General features: G+C 41.6%; 1 protein-coding gene across 1 annotated transcript; it reads left to right on the top strand.

Annotated features, from left to right (window-relative positions):
* Positions 1–298: 298 nt before the first annotated feature.
* Positions 299–23,498, top strand: exoc3l4 (exocyst complex component 3-like 4). The gene is made up of 14 exons (XM_064324963.1): positions 299–545; positions 2,893–3,205; positions 3,851–3,979; positions 4,183–4,392; positions 4,687–5,308; positions 8,266–8,383; positions 8,896–9,021; positions 9,163–9,263; positions 10,124–10,222; positions 10,595–10,718; positions 17,123–17,245; positions 19,752–19,904; positions 20,169–20,290; positions 22,108–23,498. Exons 2-14 carry the CDS (start codon positions 2,920–2,922, stop codon positions 22,322–22,324), a joined length of 2,430 nt encoding a protein of 809 aa, XP_064181033.1. The 5' UTR covers positions 299–545; positions 2,893–2,919; the 3' UTR covers positions 22,325–23,498.
* Positions 23,499–23,784: the final 286 nt, after the last annotated feature.

The following is a 23,784-nucleotide window of genomic DNA, read 5'->3' as shown; positions in this document are numbered from 1 at the left end:
CACATGAAATTAGGCCATTCACATCCTCTATAGTGCCATTTATGTGAACTGTAAATGCTGTCTTTACTATCAGGTGTATCATCTAGTTTGTGATGTGAACATATGAACAATGCAGGGAATAGTGTATTGTCTACTGACTTTTGTGAGGGGCGTGGCTGCCTATAAGCATTGTCTAACTACAGGCTCATTAGAAAGTTTCCATAACAACAGCTGAACACAATAGCAAAGGTTGAGATTGTCACACTCTTTTTGTAGACAAGCTAACAGAATAATTAATGATTAACTTCCCCCTGAAAACCATAGCTTCAAGGTGATCTTGAATGATCTCGCACCTTGTTGCACTGTTTTTGCACGGACCTGGGAAAGTGTTCTCTGTTTTTAGATTTCATGTTTGTCTTTCTCACCTCTTTGAGTCTGGCTTTAAAGATAAGTCATGTGGCTTTCTATATAATGAAAAAGCATTGTGAATGTGAAAGTGAAAGTGGAAGTAAATCACGTAAATGCTCACGTAGATTAAGCCTTTTCCTGAGACGTACCTGCGAAAGGTGAGTAGAAACTTTGATGGCAATTAAATACACTTATAGGTAAACAATTTATATATCAAAATAAATGATAGATATGCAAGATATATATTGTATATTGCAAGCAGTTGTTTTGTAAATGTTTGTTTCATATTGTAAACATTGCATGATTGAAGATTGCCTTGTTTTGAAAAGCTTATGTTTGTTGCTTGGCTGGCAAGGGCAAATGAAGTACATAAAAACAGACATGGTGAAACATGTAAATTTGAATGAAAGTTGAACAGAACCTCATTCAGTCATTCAATCTGGGAAGCTACAGTCATAAAGGCAACAGTATAACTGAGTTCCTAATTTGGTTAACACATGGTTCTTAAAAGTGATATGAGAATCAAGGAATTAAAACTTCCTGCTTCAGTAGAACTTTCAGGTTAGACAATGTCGTCAGGTAAAAAAAGATTGATGTTTTTCAAGACCTTCCATGACGGGTGAATTTGCTGCGATTTTATGCTTATGGTGTGGCAACGGGTTGTGCGATAAAAAATTATTAACCCTACTTCCATATTTATTAAATCTAAAAAGTGATTTTTTGTTTCTTTTGATAATGAGGCCCACAGGTAGTGAGATTAAAGTAATCAGGTGCTAAAGCTGGTATGGGTAGGCTGCTATTGTGGAAGTTTAATATGAGTGTATGTTTTTGCTTAAATATAACTTGAAAGTGAAAAGTGAAAGAGAAAACACCGCCCTTTAAATGAACTTTAGATGAACTACGCCATACGTGACTAGAAGTGTATAAATGCCTGTTTTGTTTTTTTTTACAATTGTTAACCACAACTGCTCTTTTGAAGTGGCACTCTTGTTTTCTACCATCTCTATTTTCAACATTTTACATAAAAGATCACATGCATTTTACTAAGCCAAAACCCAGCCTGACCCAAAAAAAACAAACAAAAAAAGACAATACCAAGGTCGACTTGCACAGGAGGCTCAGACTGCACACACACATTTGGCACAAGGAGGAGAGAGAGAGAGGAGGGCAGAAATGCCACAAGATTGAATAAACACACACCCATGCCCTGAATAAAACAGAATGCTTTACATTAAATCATCCACATGTCCTATATTAATTGTATCATTGTTTGTCTGTTTTGTGCTTATTTAAAACTGATCAATTTTCCTTTTGGTTTAAATGATTCGAGCAGTTTCAGCTGGGGTTAACTGATTGTACCAAAAGCAAACAATTGGATTTTACTTTCAGGCTAATGTTCTTAAAGTTTGCCAGGTGTAATTTCTGAGTTTTCTGACTTTGTTTTTGCTGTTGTAAATTACAGTATAACGCTGTGTATTTGCTGTGTAAGTTACAGCAGCAAGTCATTTGGTGATTAAATTACATACATTTTAACAAACAGAGAAAATCTGAGTTTTGACTCAAAAGATAGCACAATGGACAGTGCTCAAATATAAAATGCAAGTTAAATATGCACTGACAGACTTTTCTTTTGCTGTGCTGCCTGCGCCCAACCGAACCTCAATCAATTATCATAAATTCTAGGCCCAAAACAAACCCAAACGTCGGGTCGGGTTCAGGTCCTGATGGGCTCGGGCTGAGAGGTACGAGAAAGAGTTTATATTCCCCCTCTCCCTCCAGAGATGTTTTGCTCTCCTAAGTGCAGAGATATCTCCATGCATGCATGCATGTAATAATGAAGCCTTACAGCCACAAACAGAAAGTGGTGATTTTCACAGCAATTGCTTGGTGCTATGATGACCCACAATGTGAAAAAACTTTGGTGGGCTCTCGTGATACCCCACTTGTCAACTATGCAGTCATAGTGGCCACTTTTCCCTATTGTGACTGCCTCCTGATGTGGGACTGCCTCATGATGTGGTGAAAGATACAACACATAAGGAGAGATGAGAGATTTAGCATGGAAGGACCTTGTAAGTGGTGATGTAAAAATCCCCCTGAGCTGAGATGATGTAAAACAAGAGAGTCACAGACAGTTCAATAGTAGTTGTGGTTAGGTCAGGCGGATCAAACACGGACGTTTTGTTTCTGTTATTCGTAAAAACACATACACATGTCTCTACTCACGTACGCCATCGTTCATGTAAAAACGATGTTTTTTGGTCTTCTTCTTACTCTTTTCACTGTTGTACAGTTTGCAAACGCACACAGTCGTATTAAACTTTCACACTATAAAGACACACCCTTCCACTAGTCTCCCACAGTAAATGCCATGTTTTCAGTAAATAAAGCTTTTTTGCTGACATTTGCTAGCGCAACCAGAGAGGGGATGCAGTATCCTCGCAGTGCTCGGCCTTTCACTACAGGGCTCCTCACCAGTTTTCTGCTCTTGCTCTCTGCTAACAGTGGTAATTGGAACCAGTCGGGGTCTACATGGCGGAGAAAGGACAAGGCGACAGCGAGGAGGCCCAGCCTAAGGGACCGGAGGGGACCACCCCCACTCTTGAGAAAACGGAGAATGGGAACGCACAGCCGGACAGCCCAGTGAAAAAGGAGAAGAAACCGGGGATGATGAAATCCTTCAGGGAAAGCATAAGGAGGGTGGGAGAGAAAAGCCCCCTGTCTCCAAACATCAGCGGGTCAAAGGACAAACTTGGCCCAGACTTTAGAATGGATGGGAATAATCCTGAAATAGGGGCACATGCACCTGTTTCCCCAAGTAAGTTTCCCTTTCAGAACTTCCCTGCCAAATGCCTGTAATGAAATCAGTCTATTCACAAGGCTATCACTCAACTGTTTCCCAAGGTCATTGTAAGCCAGAGGGACACTAGCAATGACAGACTAGAGTAACAGGTCTTCAGCAACACTGTATAATTGTAGTTACGTGGGCTGTAACAATGACTGCTTTCTGTTATGTGCTGAAGTAGTTTGAAGGAGTTTGTTTTTACTGAATACTAAAAAATGTGTTTTCAGCATTCTCTCATTCCTTTAATAATTATGCTTGAGGGGGAGAGCACAGACTGGAATGGGGAGCTGGCTCATAAACTAGGAGAGTACCTAATTAGCAACTGAAAACCTGAATTGAATAACGCGCTGATTACACGGGTTCACAGTCTGTAATAGTACAATAATTTCAATTACAATTACAATTACAATTGTTTCTGAATGTGTATATTTCTCAGAGGAAATACAGTCCACAATAATGGATGAAAGGTTTTTTTTTCAAACCTGACAGGCCTCAGAATACAATGAGATGAGAGTCATTTTCATAGTGAACACACAGACGATAGGACTTTGTTCAGCAAATCTGCACACTTTGCTGGAGGCTTTCAGCCCGCTTTTCTTGTGAACTCGTGCATTACAGGTCTGAGCATTGGATCTCCAGTCCAGTCACCAGCATGGGCCACAGGTGGGCTCTTCAAAAAGGAGGGGGAGAGTGCAGACGACTCACCGGTGGGCCATAAAACTGCAAGTCACTCCAGAACGCAATCAGGTAGGTAGTGCACCAGAAGGGCTGTTGTTTCTTTTCAGGCCTGTCTGTACCTATTCTAAAACAGTAACATACTCTGCTTTTAATGGTTGTGCTATTGTTATATAACTAGCGACTTGTGGTATAAAAGAAAAAAATCTTTTGTTTTGGATACTTCTCATTGGCTATCCTGTGCAACTTGGACCACTTTACCGACATACTCACAGATTCCTCAGCAATAATGGGAGACAGTCTTCTGAAGATGGGGGCGTCCCTTAGGCACAGTTTTCGCTTTGGGAACAAGAAGGATAAGGCTTCCAAACAGGGCCAGCTGCAGCCTGTCACTGAGGCCCTGAGTGAGAAGAAACTGGAGGGCCTGAAGGTGGAGGTGGAGGAGGCATACCAACTTCCAGAGATCCCCCACACACCACTCTCAGGTGGGTCCTTAGCTTAGTGGTCTTACCTGCCTGTCTCACACACCTGCACACATACATGCGCTTGCGCACACTCAAATACATAGGCAGACAAGGTAAAATGTTTATCCTTTTATGGATCTTTGTGGATACAAAAGCATCTCTTCCTTAGCTGAAAATGCTGCATTGTTTTAGCAACAGCTTGCCAGAGACAGATATCTGCTTTGGCGCTTCTAGTAAATAGAATGCTTGCCCTTAGTATTATACTGGTCACATGCAGAGAAAAGCCTTGAGTGACTCTCAGCTGTGTTCTTTCAGTAATGCAGATAAACAAACTGATCGAGATGGAGGTGCTGGAGGAGGCTCATCTGAACCTGCTCTCCCTGCGGGAGGAGCTGAGGAGAGACCAAGAGGGGTGCGGTGAGGATCAGACCCCCATGGAACAGGCTAAAAAGGAGAAAGACCTGAGCCTCCTGTATACTGCCCTGAGGGAAAAGGTGAAGGACATTGTGAGGGACTCCAACAAGCTGCCATCACGAAACAAGGAGCTGCTGGTGCACGTGGCCCGAATCATCCAGGAAGAGGAGAAGAGGGAGGAGGACCCTGGCGGCATGATTAAGGGCTGGAGGGACATCTGGAGGGCTGCGGTGCAGGAGGGGGTGCAGGCTAAAATTGGGAGTGTGCACCTGGACAGCAGGGAGCTAAACAGTTCATGGCTTGCTGTTCACTTGGGCTTGCTAGGCAAAGCCATTGTAGAAGACCTGGAGAATGTGATAAATGAACTGAAGGACTCCTACCCTCCCAGTTTCAATGTTTTCCCCACCTATGTGAGCTGCTACCACCATGCCATATGCCAGCACCTAAAAAGAATCATGCAGCACAATTTGGACTCAAAAGACTGCTATGCTGTATTGAAATGGATCATCAATTGCTATGAGAGGTAAGCTTCCTTCCAAAGAGTCTCCCTGTAAGAGGAACAGGGCAAACGTTCATATGTCAAACACAGCAAAGTGTGTTTAACTGCAGGGTTGCACCTTCTGTGCACCAACCATTTAATTATATTTTTAATTTACATTAATTTACATGAATCCAAGGACTGCAAGTCGTTGAATGAAAAGTGGGGCAGGTTCAGAAGAGTTAAAAAGGGTTATTCATGAGGCACAAATATGTTGAAGAAGCAGACCCCCAGTGGATGAACAAAGCCATGTGGGAGGGTTTGAGAGGGGAAAAAAAAGTGTACTGCAAGAGGTATAAAAACTACAGCAGTAATAAGGATGAATATTGTAATATGTGTGCTAAAGTTACAAAAAGTACAGGAAGCCAAGTGGCTCTTTTAAAGGTAAATTGTCCAAGATGCAAAAAGTAATCCTAAATGTTTCTTTCAGTACTGTAGTAGGAAAAGAAAAGTGAAGGAGGGTAACAGGTACAGCAGGAATGAAGAAGGAGCATTGTTTTATAAGAATGAAGATATTCCTGATGCCTTACATAGTTATTTTGTAAAAAGGTTTTACTACAGAAGAGATTACTGATAGACTAGACCAGATATTCAGTACTCAGAATGTCGTAGCAGATATTGAGATAGAGGATGAAGAAGTTCTGGATAAATTACATAAACTAAAGACAAATAAGGCAGCAGGACCTGAAGGCATATACCCAAGGGTACTCAAAGAATTAGGTGAGATCATCTTTAAACCACTGGCAGGTATTTTTAGACAACCTGTAGAAACTGGAGAAATAGATAAGGCCTGGAAGCAAGGTAATATAATACCAATATATAAGAAAGTAGACCGTACTGATCCAGAAAACTACAGGTCTGTCAGTTTAACTTGCATCACATGTAAAATACTAGAATCTATCATTAGAGACAAATTAGAAGTGTTTATAGTGACAATAACAACATCCAAAGGGGTAGCCAGCATGGTTTGTGCAAGGGAATGTCATGCCTGACAAACCTTCTGGTATTCTTTGAAGAAGCAACCATGTGTTTTGATTATAACAAGGCTTAGGATATTATATACTTAGATTTCAAAAATGTATTTGATAAGGTATTACATGAGAGACTTGTCAACAAAATGAAGAAAGTAGGAATTAGAGGACATATTTAAGAGTGGGTTTGGCATTGGCTACTAGGTAGAATACAAAGAGTAGTAGTAGGAGGTATATTATCTGAGCAGGGAACTGTGGGAAGCGGACACCCACAAGGATTGGTGCTCGGACCACTATTTTTCCTCATTTATACCAATGACCTTGACAGGAACATGTCATTGAATGTACATTAGTCAAATTTGCAGATGATACAAACTGGGAGGCCCAGCTAATAGTTGGGAATCTACCAAATCGAATCCAAGAAGATTTAAATAAAATCCAGAAGTGGGTGGAAACTTGGCAAATGCAAATCAATGTAGCCATATTTAAAGTTTTGCACGTGGGAAATAAAAACATGGGCAGGATTACTTTATTGAAGGAACAAAACTGGAATGTGCTCAATTTGAAAAAGACTTGGGGGTAATGGCTGATCAAAGCCTTTCAGGTTCTAGGCACTGTGCTGTAGCAGTTTAAAAAAGGCCAACAAGATGCTGCGATTTATAGCCAAAAGTATTGAGTATAAATCCAAGGGAGTTACACTTATTATCTTACACAATTAATTTATTAGATCACACTTGGAGTATTGTGGGCAATTCTGGGGACCATACTACCAGAAAGATACAAAGGCTCTGGAAAAGGTTCAAAGAAGAGCAACCATATTGCTTCCTGGTATGGAGGATACTGTACCGGCTACAAGGAAAGAATTAAGATGTTTAATATCTTCAAGCTTAGTAAATTAGACTTAGGGGTGATTTGATTGAGGCTTTCAAATTCATAAAGGGGATCAACAAAGTGAACTACAAGAGATTCTTTAGGTTGTGTTCTATTGGCTTAATACGGTGTTAGATAATGTCCAGTCTGTAGGTAATCAGAACACTGGGTGCAATATAGTCAGGAAAATGGTGAGCATTGTTGGACTGAATGGCCTGTTCAATCAAATCAAATTTTATTTATATAGCGTATTTTACAACAGTTGTCACAATACGCTTTACAGACAACCCTAGCCTAAACCCCCACAGGAGCAAGCCTAAGGCAACAGTGGCAAGGAAAAACTCCCTGTGGCAGATGGGGAGAATCCTTGGAAGGAACCAGGCTCAAGGGGGAAACCCATCCTCCTCTGGTCGGCTCAGGGTGCCGACTGGTGACCAGCATGTCAGCCAGTTTATGCACAAGATATGATATGTGATGTGGCTCAGATGATGGGTGGGGCCGGGTGGCGGTGATGGGGAACAGCAGGTGGCGGCAGATGTGGGCAGGGTGGAGGCAATGACGAAGGAGGGGCTGGACCGCAGAGGTGGGGGAGACCAGACGACTCTCGAAGCACTCTCAAGGGTTGGGGCAAGAGCCCCGCCGGCAGCGTGGGGAAGAGGGTGGAAACGGCAATTAGGGAATTTGCAATAAATGTAATTGCAATTTGCTAATTTGCAATTTGCAATTGCAATGTTCTCATCTTTTTGTTATGTCGTGTCACGTTATGCTATGTTATGTTATGTTATGTTATGTTATGTTATGTTATGTTATGTTATGCTATGTTATGTTATGTTATGTCACATTATGTTAGCTCATGTTATGTAATGCTATGTTATGTTATGTGTTAAGGAAAGTATTTTCTGTGTATCCAGGTTCTCTCCAGTGAATTAACCGTCCATAGAAAATGTATCTTTTAACACAAGGCCATGAGACAAGCAAGGACAACTTCATGGTCTGATATCTGATAGCAAATGTCATATACTCAAGTCTGCAATTTCACTGAATGAAATGGAATTGCAGGAAGAGGAAAGCTGTGATTAAATGGCTTCCTGTGGTTCACAGTGAGAAGATCATGGGCAGTCCCACCCTGCAGCCAGATATGAGAACAGAGGACAAGGCTCTCTCTTTTGAGGATGGCTTCCTGGACCAGATCAAAACAACCTACTGTGACCATTTACAGGTGAGACACATGGATCCTGGTGTATGGGACATGGGATTGATTTGGTATTTGGAGTTCTGGATAGGGCAGCTCAGTGGTGCAGTGGATAGCACTGTTGCCTCACAGCAAGAAGGTCCCTGTTTTGAATCCAATCCTTTCTGTGTGAAGTTCTGTGTGCATGTTCTCCCAATGTCCAAGTAGGTTTCCTCCGGCTTCCTCCCATGGTCCAAATACATGCAGGTTAGGCTAATCTGAGGGTCTAGACATCCTGCTGGTATGAGTGCGTGAGCCCAATGCTTGCTGGGATAGGCTTCAGCCCCTCCCATGACCTTGACCATGAATAAGCAGGAGAGATAATGGATGGATGGAGTTCTGGATATGAAATCTGCACATTTGCAAATAAAGACAAATTACATTTTCAGTACCGGGACAAATCAGAAAAGAAATATGTGAAGTAGCCTCTGACCACTTGTTCTTTCTGTTTTCAAGCACCTGGGGATGGATTAAACCTAGTGTTGCCATATGTTTTTCAGGATGACTTGAGAACTTCTCTGGTGAACGCAATTAGTATGCAATCTGATGAAATGTGGAAAGAGAGAAAAATGCCTGACTTAGAAGGGGACTTCTATCATTCTGAAATGCACATGGATATCATGACGGTACTGTAGTTCAATGAATGTGTTAATTTCTCTTTTTATATTTTTCTCTTCCCTATGGAGGGAAACAAATCCTTCATTTTAAATTCAAAAGACTTCTATCGACACACAAATGCTCAAAAAGTGTGATTTCTTGTTTCTTAGGTAATCAAGAGCTTTATAGTAAATTCTGGTAGAATTGGCACAGACCTGGAGAAGAAAGTTGTGAGTGTCTGTTCTATGGAGCTAAAAGAATTTCCACAAAGGTAAAGTTGTGCTCTTGAACAATGGCTTGAACAGGGGATCTCAACCTTACTCCTGGCCACCCCCCTTTGTATGCTGGCATGTCCTCCAGGGAATATCTAAATTAAATAAGGTTGTTGAAGACAAGTGTTGTTACGTATTTAGGTGCTCAAACATATTTTAATACAATGCTGAGTTGAGGACAGAGATTGGGAACACATGGTTTATGGTATTGTTATAAATAAACAAATAAATAAATAAAATTACTCACAGATAAACACTTACACACAGCCCACTTCAAGGGCTTTAAAAAAAGAATATATTTTAATATAATACATAGTGTATGTACACTGAAGAAAAACCTCTTATTACTTGGAGGGCATTAGAAAATAATGTTACAGTATGGGCAATAGAAACAATCCAAAATGACAGGCACAAGATACAGCAAAGAACAAACTGATTTTGATGTTTTTATTCAGTGAGATTGAAACTTGTTAAGCAAGTCCTGGGCAAACAAACAAAGCATTTAGTCAATGTTCTGATGAAATACTGTCACCACTTTACACACTGGCAGCTGAGGGCAGGCAAAATAAATAAAGGTTCCCTTCATTATGAAAATGCCAGTTAAATATATTTAATGAATTTACTGAATTCTGGGTATGTGCTAGTACGGGGATATAATTCTCTACAGTTCTTTTGTATACCCTATATACACTGATCCTTTTTCCCAAATGGTAAGCACATGCTCCAATGCTAGCAGTAACATGATGATAAAAGAGAAAGAGATTAAAAGAGGTAGACATATCCATATATTTTTATACCATATCCCCCCCCCTCTCTCTATCTATCTATCTATCTATCTCTATCTCTCTCCATCTTACAGCTTTGAGAGGGAGTACAATCAATGGAGTGACACCCTGACAGATCTATCACTAAAAGCCACATATCAGATCACTTACATCAACAGCTTCACAATCCTGAGGTGGGTCTTTCACACAATGTGTTCAATTAAATACATGGAAATGGCAGAAGTTATATATTAAAGGGTTGCAGATGCAGATCTTTCAAATGAGGATCAGCTGCATATTTTCACTGTGAAACCACCTAAACCATATTGTCTGTATTGTGTAGACTTGAATCTGCTTGATTTCTCAGAAGTCACATTGCTTTCACATGCTACCACAAGCTTGTGGAAAGCAAAAGTACCTGAAATTACCTCACCGTGACATCGCCTATAAAGATTTCTTTCTATTAAATGCATGACAGGCTATTGACATAATTGGGCAAACCTGACAGGTGTGTAACTGAAAGAGAAGTTTCACAACTTTCTCCTTCCCCATTTTTGGCCCTGCAGGGAGCAGATGGAGGCGTACAGAGAGAGCTGTCCGCTGCAGGTTGAGGGCTTGGGGAAAGAGATGAAGGCTGTGGTGAACAGACTCGGTCAGTCCTTGCTGAAGCAGTTTAAAACTGAGATCAGAGTGAGTGGGAGATGACTTTTTTATTGTCTGATGTTTCCTATTGTCACTAACCATTCCAGTGGAAGAACAGAATTATTTCTTCCACAGAAGGACATCTTTTCTCTTCATCCCCAGACTTATTTCTTTGAATGAGTTATATAAGCAAGTATATAGTTAACTTCCCTTTGATACCCTTTATTATATGTGCAGACTATCTGCGTGGTACATTTGCAAAGATGTGCTATCATTGTTCTTTTTCCATGAGAGGGGGAAAATGTGACTCATTTTGGATCCGTGACAACAATGTTTTGCAATTATTTGCCAGTGCTAGATCACTGAGAGCTAACTTGAAGATAACTGTGATATTTTGCTGCAACACAATGCCTTGGGTTGAATTCAAAGTAATTTAAAAATTCATCCTTAAGATTTGAATCATTATTGTGAGAGATCACATTTCTCATTTGGCTGCATGTGAATTTTCTTTTCAAGAGGCACAACGGAAGACATATTTACAAGCAACATACAACACAAACACAGCAAGTGACAGCACTGCATGCCGCATATCAGATTACTTACATCAAAAGCATTAACGTTGTTGGCACAAACTATCTTTTTAAATAGCATATTATTTAAGGCAGGGCCAAACAAGCGGAACTTGTTTAAACCTGCAGAGCAGACAGAGAATCTACTTGATTTCTCAGAAATCACGCTGGCCCCAGTGCAGCTCATGGAGTGTGAAAGTACCTAGAATCACCACACTGAGAAAAGAAATAACAGCACTAATGTCTTTTCTGTCAGGACCACTGTCATCAAGTAGAACTTTATTGACAATAAAGGCAATACAGTTATGTTTGGCGGTATGGCTCTGTTCTGGAGCTCTCCCGCCAACCACGCAGCCTGCGTGGATAAGGCCGGGAGGCCAGCAGCCAAACCCCAAAACAACCATATGCCGATATGCTATCAATAAGTGTCTCCGGCTGATGTGATGACTGTGTGTACGACCACCTGGAGGAAGCCCTTCGTCCAGTCGAGCCTTTCGGCTTGAGGCCGTCTATATTTTAAATGGATCAGTGGTTATGTGTCCCAACAGCATGTTGGACGTTCCCCTGAGGCCAATACTTAGATGTAGTATTAATTAATAACCCCAAGGAACATACTATGTGTGGTATGATATTAGGCTATGTGTACCGACAGCTTGTCGGTATTTCCCCTCGAGCGCCACGATTTGAACTAACCGGGGGAAATATACTACCGACTACGTCAGTGTAAATGAATCCTCACTCGTTGCATAGGCCAGTAGTAGCAGCAGCAGGAGCGTGGTGGCAGTAACACAGCAGCGTAGGAGCCATAGCGCAGCAGCAGTAAGAGCAGTGATGTGAAGCACGTGTTCAACGATGACGTGATGACTATGTGTACGACCACCTGGAGGAAGCCCTTCGTCCAGTCAAGCCCTTCGGTTTGAGGCCGTCTATTTTTTTTTTTTTTTTTTTTTTTTAATGGATCAGTGGTTATGTGTACCAACGCATGTTGGACGTTCCCCTGAGGCCACTGGTTAGATGAATTATTAATTAATAAACCAGGGGAACATACTATGTGAGATGTAATATTAGGCTATGTGTACCGACAGCTTGTCGGTATTTCCCCTCGAGCGCCGAGATTTAAACTAAACCGGGGGAAATATGCTACTACCTGCATCAGTGTAAATGAATCCTCGCTCATTGCCATCCATACAAGCATGCATGGACAAGACCAGGAGGGGGCAGCAGCAAAACCCCCCAAAGCAAACATACGCCGACATGTTGTTAGTACTTAGTCTCTGACATAGGGCGACATAGCTCAGGAGGCAAGACCGAATGTCTGGTGTATTTTACGGCAGTTGTCACAATGCATTTTTACGGACAACCCTGACCTGAACCCCCACAGGAGCAAGCCTAAGGCGACAGTGGCAAGGAAAAACTCCCTGTGGCAGATAGGAAGAAACCTCGGAAGGAACCAGGCTCAAGGGGGAAACCCATCCTCCTCTGGTCGGCTCAGGTTGTCGATTGTGACAAGCATGTCAGTCAGTGGCTCAGCTACCTCGTAAGTCCAAGGCCATTCAAACTAATCACCAAATATCATTAGGCTATGTGTACCAGCAGCTTGTTCGTATTTCCCCCCAGCACAGAGATTTAAACCAATTAGAGGGAAATATACTACTCATATTAGTGTAATGAATCCTCGTTCAGTAGTAGTGCAGCAGCAGCAGCAGCAATAAACAGCAGGAGCAGTAGCATCAGCAACAGCAACATCAGCAGTAGTGGCAGCAGTACGCAGCAGCAGCAGCACCCAGCAGCAGTAACAGCAGCAGCAGCAGCAGAAGCAGTACCAGCAGCAGCAGCTTCAGTAGCAGTAGCACCCAGCAGCAGCAGCAGCAGTAGCAGCAGCACTAGCAGCAGCAGTAGTAGCAGTAGCAGCAGCAGGAAACTGATTACGGAGGAAACATTGGCGGCTGCGATGCCGGTACTTGCCAGTAGACAGTAGCAGCCGTGCTCCTATACTGCAAAGCTCATAGCTTTTGAACGGAAATTGTCAATGCCAACGGATGAAGTACATGTCCAAAGCCCCGTAGCTTCACTGAGGATGCTGGGAACCATCACTGCTGCCGTTGCCACACTGGAGCAGGAGTGGTGGTGTAGAACTCCGGAATGGGGACCACATTGCCAATGAGACCGAGGCGGACGGCAACCAGATTTCGTCATGGCATTTCCCAATGAAGGCTCCTCAGGGCTCGCATGGGGGCGCCACCACAGGTACCGGGTCATGGAGGAGAGGACGGAAAACAGTGCTAGTATGCAATAATGACACAAGTTTCTTCATTTTCTTAGATGAAAAGCTTGAGGTGTATGATATATAGCTAATTTAAGAATATTTGCCATGGTGAGATCATATAAAGAACCATGAAGCATAAGGAAATGCAGTTTCCAACAGTGGGTACTCCGGGGTTGAAACACTTGCCTTAAGAGAGACCAGTTGTGAACGCAGTTATGAGGATGAATAGTCTATGAATCTTTTTTTTTTTTTTTTTTTTTAATTGTGGGGAAATGCATTATGCAGAGATTGGATGAACATATTACTGTTTCTGCCCATCAGGCGTCAGGATGAGGCTAATCTTGCGTTGCGCCATCGGAAGCGACTCCTACCAAACGGATACGCTGGAAAAGATGCATAGCCTGGTCCCGAAAGCCGAGACGATTGGCGATCGTGTTTTTGAGTTTCGCTTACATTACATTACAGGCATTTGGCAGACGCTCTTATCCAGAGCGACGTACAACAAAGTGTATAATCATAACCAGGAACAAGTATGACGAAACCCCTAGAGAGAAGTACCGGTCCAAGTGCAGGGAACAACCGCATAGTTCAACTTGGACCCTGAAGGTTAAACTGATTAACACTAACAACGATAACGTTAACAACGCTTAATTCGCTGACATAAGGGCCACTCCGGGCGAGGGCAGGCATCGAAGCAATAAGGTTCGAAGAATTATTTCTCAATACGTCGTTATTTAAATATTATTTAACAGTTGGGCACAGTGGGCTGCTTTAAAGGGCCACAATGCATTACTAATATGCTTACCGAATGAGTATATTAGGAGAGGAATTGGAACCAGTCTTTTTTTATTTTTTATTTTATTTATTTATTTTATTTTATTAGCCATCGTATTGCACTCTATTTAGACGAAAATGCAATGTACGATTAAAGAAACTGACAAAGTTGCGAAAGCACATGCTACAAATCTGCCTGGAACCAGCCATACCGGCAGCAGGTCCAAGGATGACGCGCCACGCCATTCGCGTGAGCATGCAATTGTAGAGACGGCGAAGCCAATACCTAGGCTATGTGGAGCATGTCCGTAGCAGGAGGTATGATTTTTTCCTCAACATGTGTGCTCAGTCGTGTGGTCACATGCACGGTGAAGAGGTCAGAGCAGTGACGCGGAGAAGGCTACATGAAATCCCTTCTCCGCTGTGATAAGCCTAAACGCCCGTTTAGGTGTCATGGAATACAACGATACACTTATGAATGCGGAACGTACGCATTCGCGTCTTGCAACAGCACAATATTGAGAGAACCAGTTGGATAAGACAACGTTAGCCTAATTTGTCTCATTACAATAAACATTAGCAATCCCTAAACATTCAGCATCGTGATCTGACAGCTAAATTAGATAGCCAACCAAATTGTATCCTCGCAGATTTAACACCAATATGAATTTAATGTTTTTATTTTTTCTGTCGCGATGATTGGGTCCTGATAGGGAACCGGCTTTTTAAGCGCGAATCGTGAATCAGTGGAGAACAACTTTCAGAAACCGAAAGTTGAAGCCGAAGCTGGTTTGCATTTACAACATTGGCTGTAGCCTACTTGCCGGTAACAGTCCAACACTCCTTGTAGTGTAGCGATTCAGCGAAGAGTAGAATGCAGCTTTGAACAATTTAGACATCTCAGCTCTTTGCAACCGCCCTGCCGCCCATGTTCAATCTACCAAACCTATAACAGCCAGAGTTTAACTGCGATCTCGCAGCCCAATTTTTCCGGAATAACTGTTTACACCAGGAAGTAGGCATGGGGCTATCTAGTAGCTGCGTGTTAGCGACTGTCCTTAATCCGTCAGCCGTTCGTAATGAACAAAAGATTCTTTATCGATACGCCTACTTTTCCCATCTCAGCCAAGCGTGAGAACTTTGGCGTTCTCAATTCAGACATTTCCGCTTAGATTTACGTGCACGAACCCCAAATTCGCGTAAAAACGGTTGATTGGAAGACCCCGCTCTGATCAAGTAGAGGATGTAGCGTACGACCCAATTCTACTGCGTTCAGGAAGGTAGCCGAAAACATTCACGCCAGGAATTCTTTAGCAGTGACGCATCTAGCTTTGACTCTGGTGGTGAGAAACTCGACAATAAGCATGCCATTAACTTGTGCCCGCATATGTTGGAACGTTTCCGCTTTTAGCGAAAGACTTGCGATATTCGTGGAACCAGCCCCTCTGTGAGACGTCCCCGCAATCGAACGTGTATATTCGGTGTTGTTAATTTAGCGACTTTTAGAGGAGGCCATAGCTACTTTCTATAGAAATATTTGGCAACACTGTATATTATGCACTTACGCTAGACTCAGAGCTCAGCAGAATTTAAATAAGGTTGATGACATTACCCGGCAAAAATCTGCAGCTAGCAGATATGGACGTGGCAGCAGTTTCCAGGCTTGAACATGGCGTCCTCCATGGAGGGGCGGCGTCGCCGCAAAGCAGCGCTCCTTGAATGAGCTCCCTGGCCAGTTAGCAGTGAGGACAGTGCACCGGTATCCTCAATATTTGGAATAAGCCGCTTTAGACAACGCTTTGCGTGGCTGGCCCCGAAATGGATCGCCTGCCTGCTGCAGCTAGAGCTTAGAGGTAAGGAGCAATGCAAATGAATAGCGAGACTTCTTCATAGTGCCTAGGCTGTGAGCTTAGACTAGCAGCTAACATGTAGCAAGTAGACTTGGTTTAGACTGGCAACGTGCCGTAGGCTAGCTGGATTGCAGGAAGAAGCGCCGATTTACGAAGCAACGTGCAGCGCTTGCATGCAGGAGGAGCAGCCGAATGAGTAGAGGGAGGCTGTTTAAGTAGACCGCCCTGTTAGTGAATGTACTGTGATAGGCTAACATCACTCAGCTGAGCCATCAGCTGATTCGGCCGGAGCGCTTGACTCTCGTGACCTGCCAGAACTACTCTATTTTTTTTTAAAACTGTATATAAACAACACCGTATGTAATGCGTCATCATTTTGTGTGGTGTTTGGTTTTCATAAATTCTAAATCTGGCAACCCTAGACAAAGGCTAGCTAATGAAGGCCTGTGCAAATTGTACCACCGGCCTTGGCCTTGAAAGAACTTTCTTCCTAAAACGGCATGGTGCAGAGTAATGCCATGTGGTTCGGTGTCATCACTCTCTGAAGGGAATCCAGCAGTGCATTTGGGCTCAAACCAATAAAGATTTCAAGTCCTAATTAAAATGACAGATTAGTCTTAGTCCCATTCTTCTGGAAACACATTGCTTGCACCAGGTATGCCTAAACAGCAATGACAGGTAATACACAAGCTTGCTCATCAAGTAGGTCTACAGTATCTTGCTTGCTTTCTCCTCCTCCCATCTTGTAGGTGGTGGGAGGAGGAGGGGGTCAGGAGACATGTATGAAGACAAAAAATTGAACTTCCTGCCCATTCAGTCACTTTTATGACTTTGCGGCTCTTCAGTGTAGATGTGACTTCCCTGGTAAAATGAAACAGATCACTGAGAACTCTGCCTCAATATTTTAAGTTGCATGATATTGAATCAGGATTTTCTATGGATTAGGAAACACAAGCTTCTATGTTAGGTTAAAAAGTGTGTTTTTGTCCTCAGCCCTTCCTCAGAAGAATGATGACCAGGAAGTGGCTTTCCACAGACGAGGACTTTCAGCAGATTGTGAAAAGCACAACGAACCTGTCCCAACTCTGTAGACGGATGAAACCGCCGTACGTGCAGGCAAGTGAGAAAAGACCTTGTGCACCAATGTTCAACACCCTGTCTTTCAGACTACTTATCCAATAAGTGTAGTTGAACATCAGATGAAACCTAAGACTGACTGGTCAACAGAACAGGTATGAAAAACCTGTCAGGCTTTGCAGGCAAATCCAATCGCAGACCAGATGAAGAATCAAAAGATTTATTCAAGAGTGATCCAAATCAGCAGGCAGAGTATCAAACAAAGAGCAATCCAGGTCAAAGCCAGCCATCCACAGGGCAAACAATCCAACACGGCAGGCAAAAACAAGTTGAGGTAAACAGATACAGGATTCCGATGAACAGATAACAAACTGCACGAACAGGCCCAGAGACATACATTCACAACCTGACAAAGAACGGGAGCAGACACAGGATATAAGTACACGGGCAAACAGAAAAGACAGACCATTGGTGGAAGACAAAAAGGAACAGGAGGTAATAATAGGGGTAATTAATAGAGATCAGGTGAGGGGCAGGGGCAAGAGCACACGGGAACAAACAGAAGCACATGGCGAAACCTAAACCTAAACCAAGCACATGACCGACAATACACAGATTGGCTAGCGGGGCATCCAACAGTCACAGTTCCGGGAGGAGTACTGACAAAACCTGAAAGTAGAATGAGTAAATGCACCTTTTTGAGAATATATTCACTCTGCTATTGTCACCAGGATTGCCCGACCTCACACATGTGGCATGATACACTTTCAACCTTGTTTCCACACCTTAATCTCCTTTGAGAAATCTCACAGTAAATCTATTCGCATTTTTTTAATCCACTCACAGTTCCTTTATATCACTAGACAGCCTGCCTTGACTTGCCCACTGCACACTGACGCATACGGTATATACTTTTATCTTCGCTATACCGGCAAGATTTTCTTTGATTTGTTTGATCTACATGACATCCACACAGACTTGATTGGTAATATATATTCGCTGAAATCTTTAGAAGTGCCCCATCAAACTTAATCAGACGTGACCGTTGTGTGTGTATACGTGTGTGTGCACATGCATGGCTGCGCACGTGCATGTGTGTGTGAAAAAACAGCAGAAATGTTTTATTTACGAAATATACCAAGTTATTGTTTTGGTTTGGATTTGGCACTATGCTGGGACAAGGTAGCTGGCCAGTTTGTTCATTTATATTTTTTGATTTGTTTATTAAAAATGCTTACTTTTGTTTTATTAGAACCACCTTCATCATTTACCCTGCTTCCTGCATTTTGTTTCTGCACTTTCCATGTAATACCACACCAAGTCATTGCAGATTTATAGACAGTTGCTCTATTGAAACAAATGTTTTTCCTGCATTTTATCTTCTCATATAATTACCTTAGGTACCTTTGACATAATTGCAAATGTACTGCACAGTTTCAAAATAATGGACGTTGTTTGCAGAACAGAAGTTATGGCCTTCAGTCTACTCCCCTTTACCCTTTTAAACATTAATATTAATATCTTTTAGGTTAAACTGCATAAATGCATATTAAAGGACTCCAAAAATACACTTCACAGTCATACATTTGGCAGTATCTGCATAGCAGATCTCTGTAAGAAAGCCTTATCCTTATCCCATCAGTGAAGGGAATGCATAATTGAATATCTTACTTTTTAGTTAATCAACATGAACCCCATAATACTTCAGTAGGTTAGGTAGAAAAGCTCTCATGGGTTATCTGTGGACAATACATTACGGTTATTTGAAGTTTAAATATAATTCCAGTGTTCATCTCATGTTGTATTAGTTTTTCCCAGAACGTAATACAAGCTATTTACTTTCAAGTGAAGTCAGAAATTCTATCTTGTCTAAATTAGAGGTTTCCAAATAACTTTTCATGGCATGCTCTTTATACTCATCAACCACTTTAATAAAGAAAATGTGAATAACTTATTCAGAGGAAGTAAGTAACTGCAGCCCTAGAGTGGGAGCAATATTTGACAGGAAATCATGAGATTGCCCCCAAGTCTGTCATAAGACCATAGGTGGTGTCGGCCTGCCAATCCTGTTTCAACAAAAACAGGACACAAGTAGGAGGGGCAAGTGGAAAAATGTTATGAGGCCATTTTTACAACTGTAAACTTACTGGTCGTAGAATAGATCAACTATAAGATCCTTTCAGTCAAAAAAAATCTCTGGCATTGTACCTGAAGTAAATCTGTACAACAAATTGTTTAACTAGTCTCAATATTTATAGTGTCAGCAGAAGTATAAGCATTAATGAATATTACTATTCTTGTGTATAATGAGAGTGCTGCAGCTCCCTCCCTGAGTGAGTTTATATGCATTCTTGCACCCCTTCGAGCTGCAGGCAGGATTCACAGGCCACTCTTGCTGGAGAGCCCTGAGTGTTCCACTGGCTAATGTTCCAGCAGCAGCTGTTGTATTCATAGTCCATACGTCTATGAATGTGGACAAATAGCATCATTTGAGCATGTAACTTGTGATTGCTCCCTTACTTACTCAACTCTTTTTCTCCATCAGGAATTTGTGAACAAGGTGCACTACCACATGGTGAAGGAGTACATCTCTCAGCTGATGAAGGGCAACTACTCTTGCAAAAACAGGAAGCATGAGAAAGCAGCTGCCAAAATGAAGGAGCAGTGGGAAGAGCTACAGGATCTCTTTGAGGAACTGGTGAGTGAATGAGTCAAAGCTTCCACAAGTTGCACAAACGCATGTTCTCACTTGACTGTTCATTCACATGTGCATATGCATTGAACCTATGGTGATATTATTGTTATTGTTATTGTTATTGTTATTATTATTATTATTATTATTATTATTATTATTATTATTATTATTATTATTATTATATGAATAGAATAGCCAGGTGTCATGTCCATCACAAATTATTTTATAAGCTGTGCCAAGATGACTGTTTATATTCCTCATCTCTAGAAATCTACCTCTGACTGGCTCCACCCAGTTGGAGAGCACCTGTGCAACATCATTGGACAGAAAAATAATAAAGAGATAAAGAACAACCTAGCCGACCTGGTGAAAGACTATCCTGACATCAGGTACAGTCCACACTATTCTTTCACTCAAGACCCTAGGCAGTGCCACCATTTAGTTGGGGGGTGGGGGGTGGGGTTGTGGTTGTCATATAATAGCAAGGAGGTTCCCAGGGTATTTTCATTCAGTCAGAGCAATGACGACCATAAATGAAATGGCAACCCTGCAATCTGGAGTTCAGGGACATACACATGCCTAAACAGCTTTAAAACATTTTTACATTGTTAGCTAGTACACTGAAGTCAGGACTGAGGTAGTCATGCAAACCACCTCTGGATCTGACTTTGATTGCCACTATGCCTATTTTATGAAGGCATGCCAATTGCTGTACCATTGCCAGCTAGCAAACGTACTGTTCCAACCTACAACAAGATCATCAAGTTGTTTAATTGCACTTACTGTGCCTCTTTTTGTTTTACTAACTAGCTCAGTCAAATGCACACTCCAGTTCTCCCCACAGCTGAATATGCTCCTTATCTTCCTAACTAAAATACGCTTGAACAAAACCCTTTCTCTTTGTCTTTGTATGTCTCTGTTGGCAGATTGATGTCTGTAGGGTTATTGTACAAACCACAAGCCAGTTTGCCTGAACTGTAGTACCTTGGCTTTAACACAGAAAACAGAAAATACTCCCCCGCAATTTGAAAGAGCAGAGCAGAGTCTGAGTGGTGTAGGTCGTGCCAGGGAACCCCAGCCCAGGGCAGGGAGGGGGAGGGGGGGGGTCAAAGGGGCAGACTGAAGTTAAGGATTTACAATAGGATCATCGTCATCTCACTGGACAGTGCTGTCCAGAGGAATGGGAGTGGGAGTGGCTATAGAGCTCATTATCCAGGGCTTTCCCAAATTCATGCCAGGAATTTGTCCGGAATGACGGGACTTTCTCACTTACTGTACTCCCCATTGTCACAGCAAGTAATACATTTTCTCTAGTTGTCTGCTTTTGGCTCATTTCTAAGTGGGAAGATTGAATCACTTTCGATTTCTGTATACCACCAGGCAGCTACAATTATCAGAAATTCACTGTACATTTAAAGGGAAGCAATTTGGTTGCAAAATGATTCATTTAAGCTTAGGTTTAAGAGAGGCTTGAATACATTTTATGGTTGTCATTTTATTATGTGTGGAAAGTGAATTGAGATCTGATGAGTTCAAATAAACATCTAGAGTAAATATGTAGAGATAGATACTCTATTCTCATGGCTGAGAGGATTGTGGCTCGATAGAAATGTGATGGCCATTTAGCTGTATGACCATGATGCTACCAAGTAAACAGTGCAGTCCGTGGATTGCATGGCATTATCAGGACTCTAAAGGAGGTATGCATGTCCTGCCCTGATACCACGATACAGTAAGGCGGCGGAACCTGACTGGACTTTGTTTCTGCCCACTATAACCTCATTTTGGTGCAGTGATAAATAAATACTGTAGTAACTAGACTGAGTGTTTTTATAATGCACCTTACTGAGTGTGAAAATTGAACATAATTACAAGTGGAAAGAGAACATTCCACACGCAAACACTATGTCATAGAAATACACGTGGAAAGAGAACATTCCACACACAAACACTATGTCATATCAATACAAGTGGAAAGAAAACTTTCCACACGCAAACGCTATATCATATCAACACAAGTGGAAAGAAAACTTTCCACAGGCAAACAATATATCATAGAAATTTCTGTGTTTTCAAGGAAGTGCCAATGCCATCTCCGTGTCTCTCAAAATACGTTACTCCAAGATCCTGGCTCGCTGTTCCTGAAACATCTGTTTTTCAGTTGAACCCCTCGGTGAATGTTGCTTTCCTTTCTGTACTCCGGCAGCAAGAAGCACCTCTCAGCCGTCCTGTACTTCCGGGGGATGGCGAGGGGCCGGGAGAGGCAGGTGATCCTGCATCGGCTGGCCGAGCTAAAGCGCACTGCGGGACACGCCGGCGACAAGAGCCAAGCTCTCTTCAGTGACATCCAGGTCACCGTCAACACTGATTGCCTGGCCAGCATGCCCCTGTTCTGCCTGCCCCTGTTCTCCTCAGACAATTAATTGAGCATCATATGTATGTGCATTTGCCATCCTGTCTTCAGCACTCCCAATTCCCAATTATGATTCAAGTTCTAATCCAGCATGTGGAAGTGTGCTGATATGCTGTTTGGCCTTTCAAATTCTTGTGAGCCAGAGTGAAAAAAAGACTTAACATGGTGTGCTTAGGTAAGTCACATAGAAGCTTATGGAATATATCTGAAGATAACATACTCAATGCTTGTATTAAATGATGAATATGATGAAAAATTACCTTTCTTGTTAGAGGTTACTATCATTTTTAATGTTACTACTTTTTAATACTTCTTTTGTGAAGGTTTTTTTTTCATTTTTCATCTGGACTGCAAAGGCTAGCATAAAGAATGTTTCCTAATACTGTGACAATATTAGGAAACTGTTTGATATCTTTCTTATCTCTTATACTGTGTTCAGTATAAGCTATCCAACAGTTCTTTAGTAAATACCATGAATATTGAATATTTATTGTGGGGAAAGTACCCATGCATTACATCAATCTGGCTTTCATTCTGCACATTTATTACTAATTATGGGCATTATGTTATTACTGTGAATTTTGTGTTGATGAATTCAATATTTGTAAGGCTTAATGTGTAAATAATTCAAGTTATCTGATATTTCCCTTTTCAGTAAACATTCTGTCGACATGGCCAGCTAGTTTTTGAAATTTATCAAATTTTGAGTTTACTGTAGATAAAATTCAAATAAAATTATGTTTTATTATTTACTGCATTTTCATGGCTCAAATGTGGTAAATGTGACTTCAATGTGATTTAAACATGTTTTCTTGTACTGCTACTATTTGTTCCTCATTGTTCCGTGAACTTTCCCCAGGATGTCCTTTAAACTAGAAGCAAGGCTATCCAAGTAGTTGTGTATATGTTCAATATTTATTTGTCTCAGTATGCAAGAAAAATCTCTTGTAAATGTAAAACATGTAAGCCTATAGATTAGAGTTTTTCATAGCCTTTCATATCATCAGCATTTTCAAATGTCATTTGATCTGATGTGTTTTCAGCAAGTCATTTCATAAACATTCTGTTTCAAATTGTGGAAATATTTGGACAACAGGGTGCTAATATGTTAACCTGCTTTCATTTTAACAAAATTAACTGTGAAACCTATTATAAAATAAACTGGATCTGTGTTACTGTACAAATCTTGACAATTCTTGTCCTGTATTGCCTTACTGTATGACTTAATTTTAATCTTGTATTGGTAGAAAGTAATTTATGACCTTTTTTGCCATTTATGTGCGCAAGTGAAAAAGAATATTATTAATTTCAGTGTTATTTAATAAAACACAGCACACATGAAAACACATCTTAAAAGAAATCAGTATTTCTCCTTCCCTTACCTGTCCCTCTCAGCACACCTACAGTAATCCCACAGTTCTTTGCCCACACTCCTCTAGCCCCTCTCTCAATCCCTCCTACCTAAAAATT

The sequence above is a fragment of the Anguilla rostrata genome, chromosome 1 (genome assembly GCF_018555375.3).
Source record: "Anguilla rostrata isolate EN2019 chromosome 1, ASM1855537v3, whole genome shotgun sequence".
Lineage (NCBI taxonomy): Eukaryota > Metazoa > Chordata > Actinopteri > Anguilliformes > Anguillidae > Anguilla > Anguilla rostrata.
Note: the sequence above shows the minus strand (reverse complement) of the source record. Positions and strands in the feature narration are given on the sequence as shown.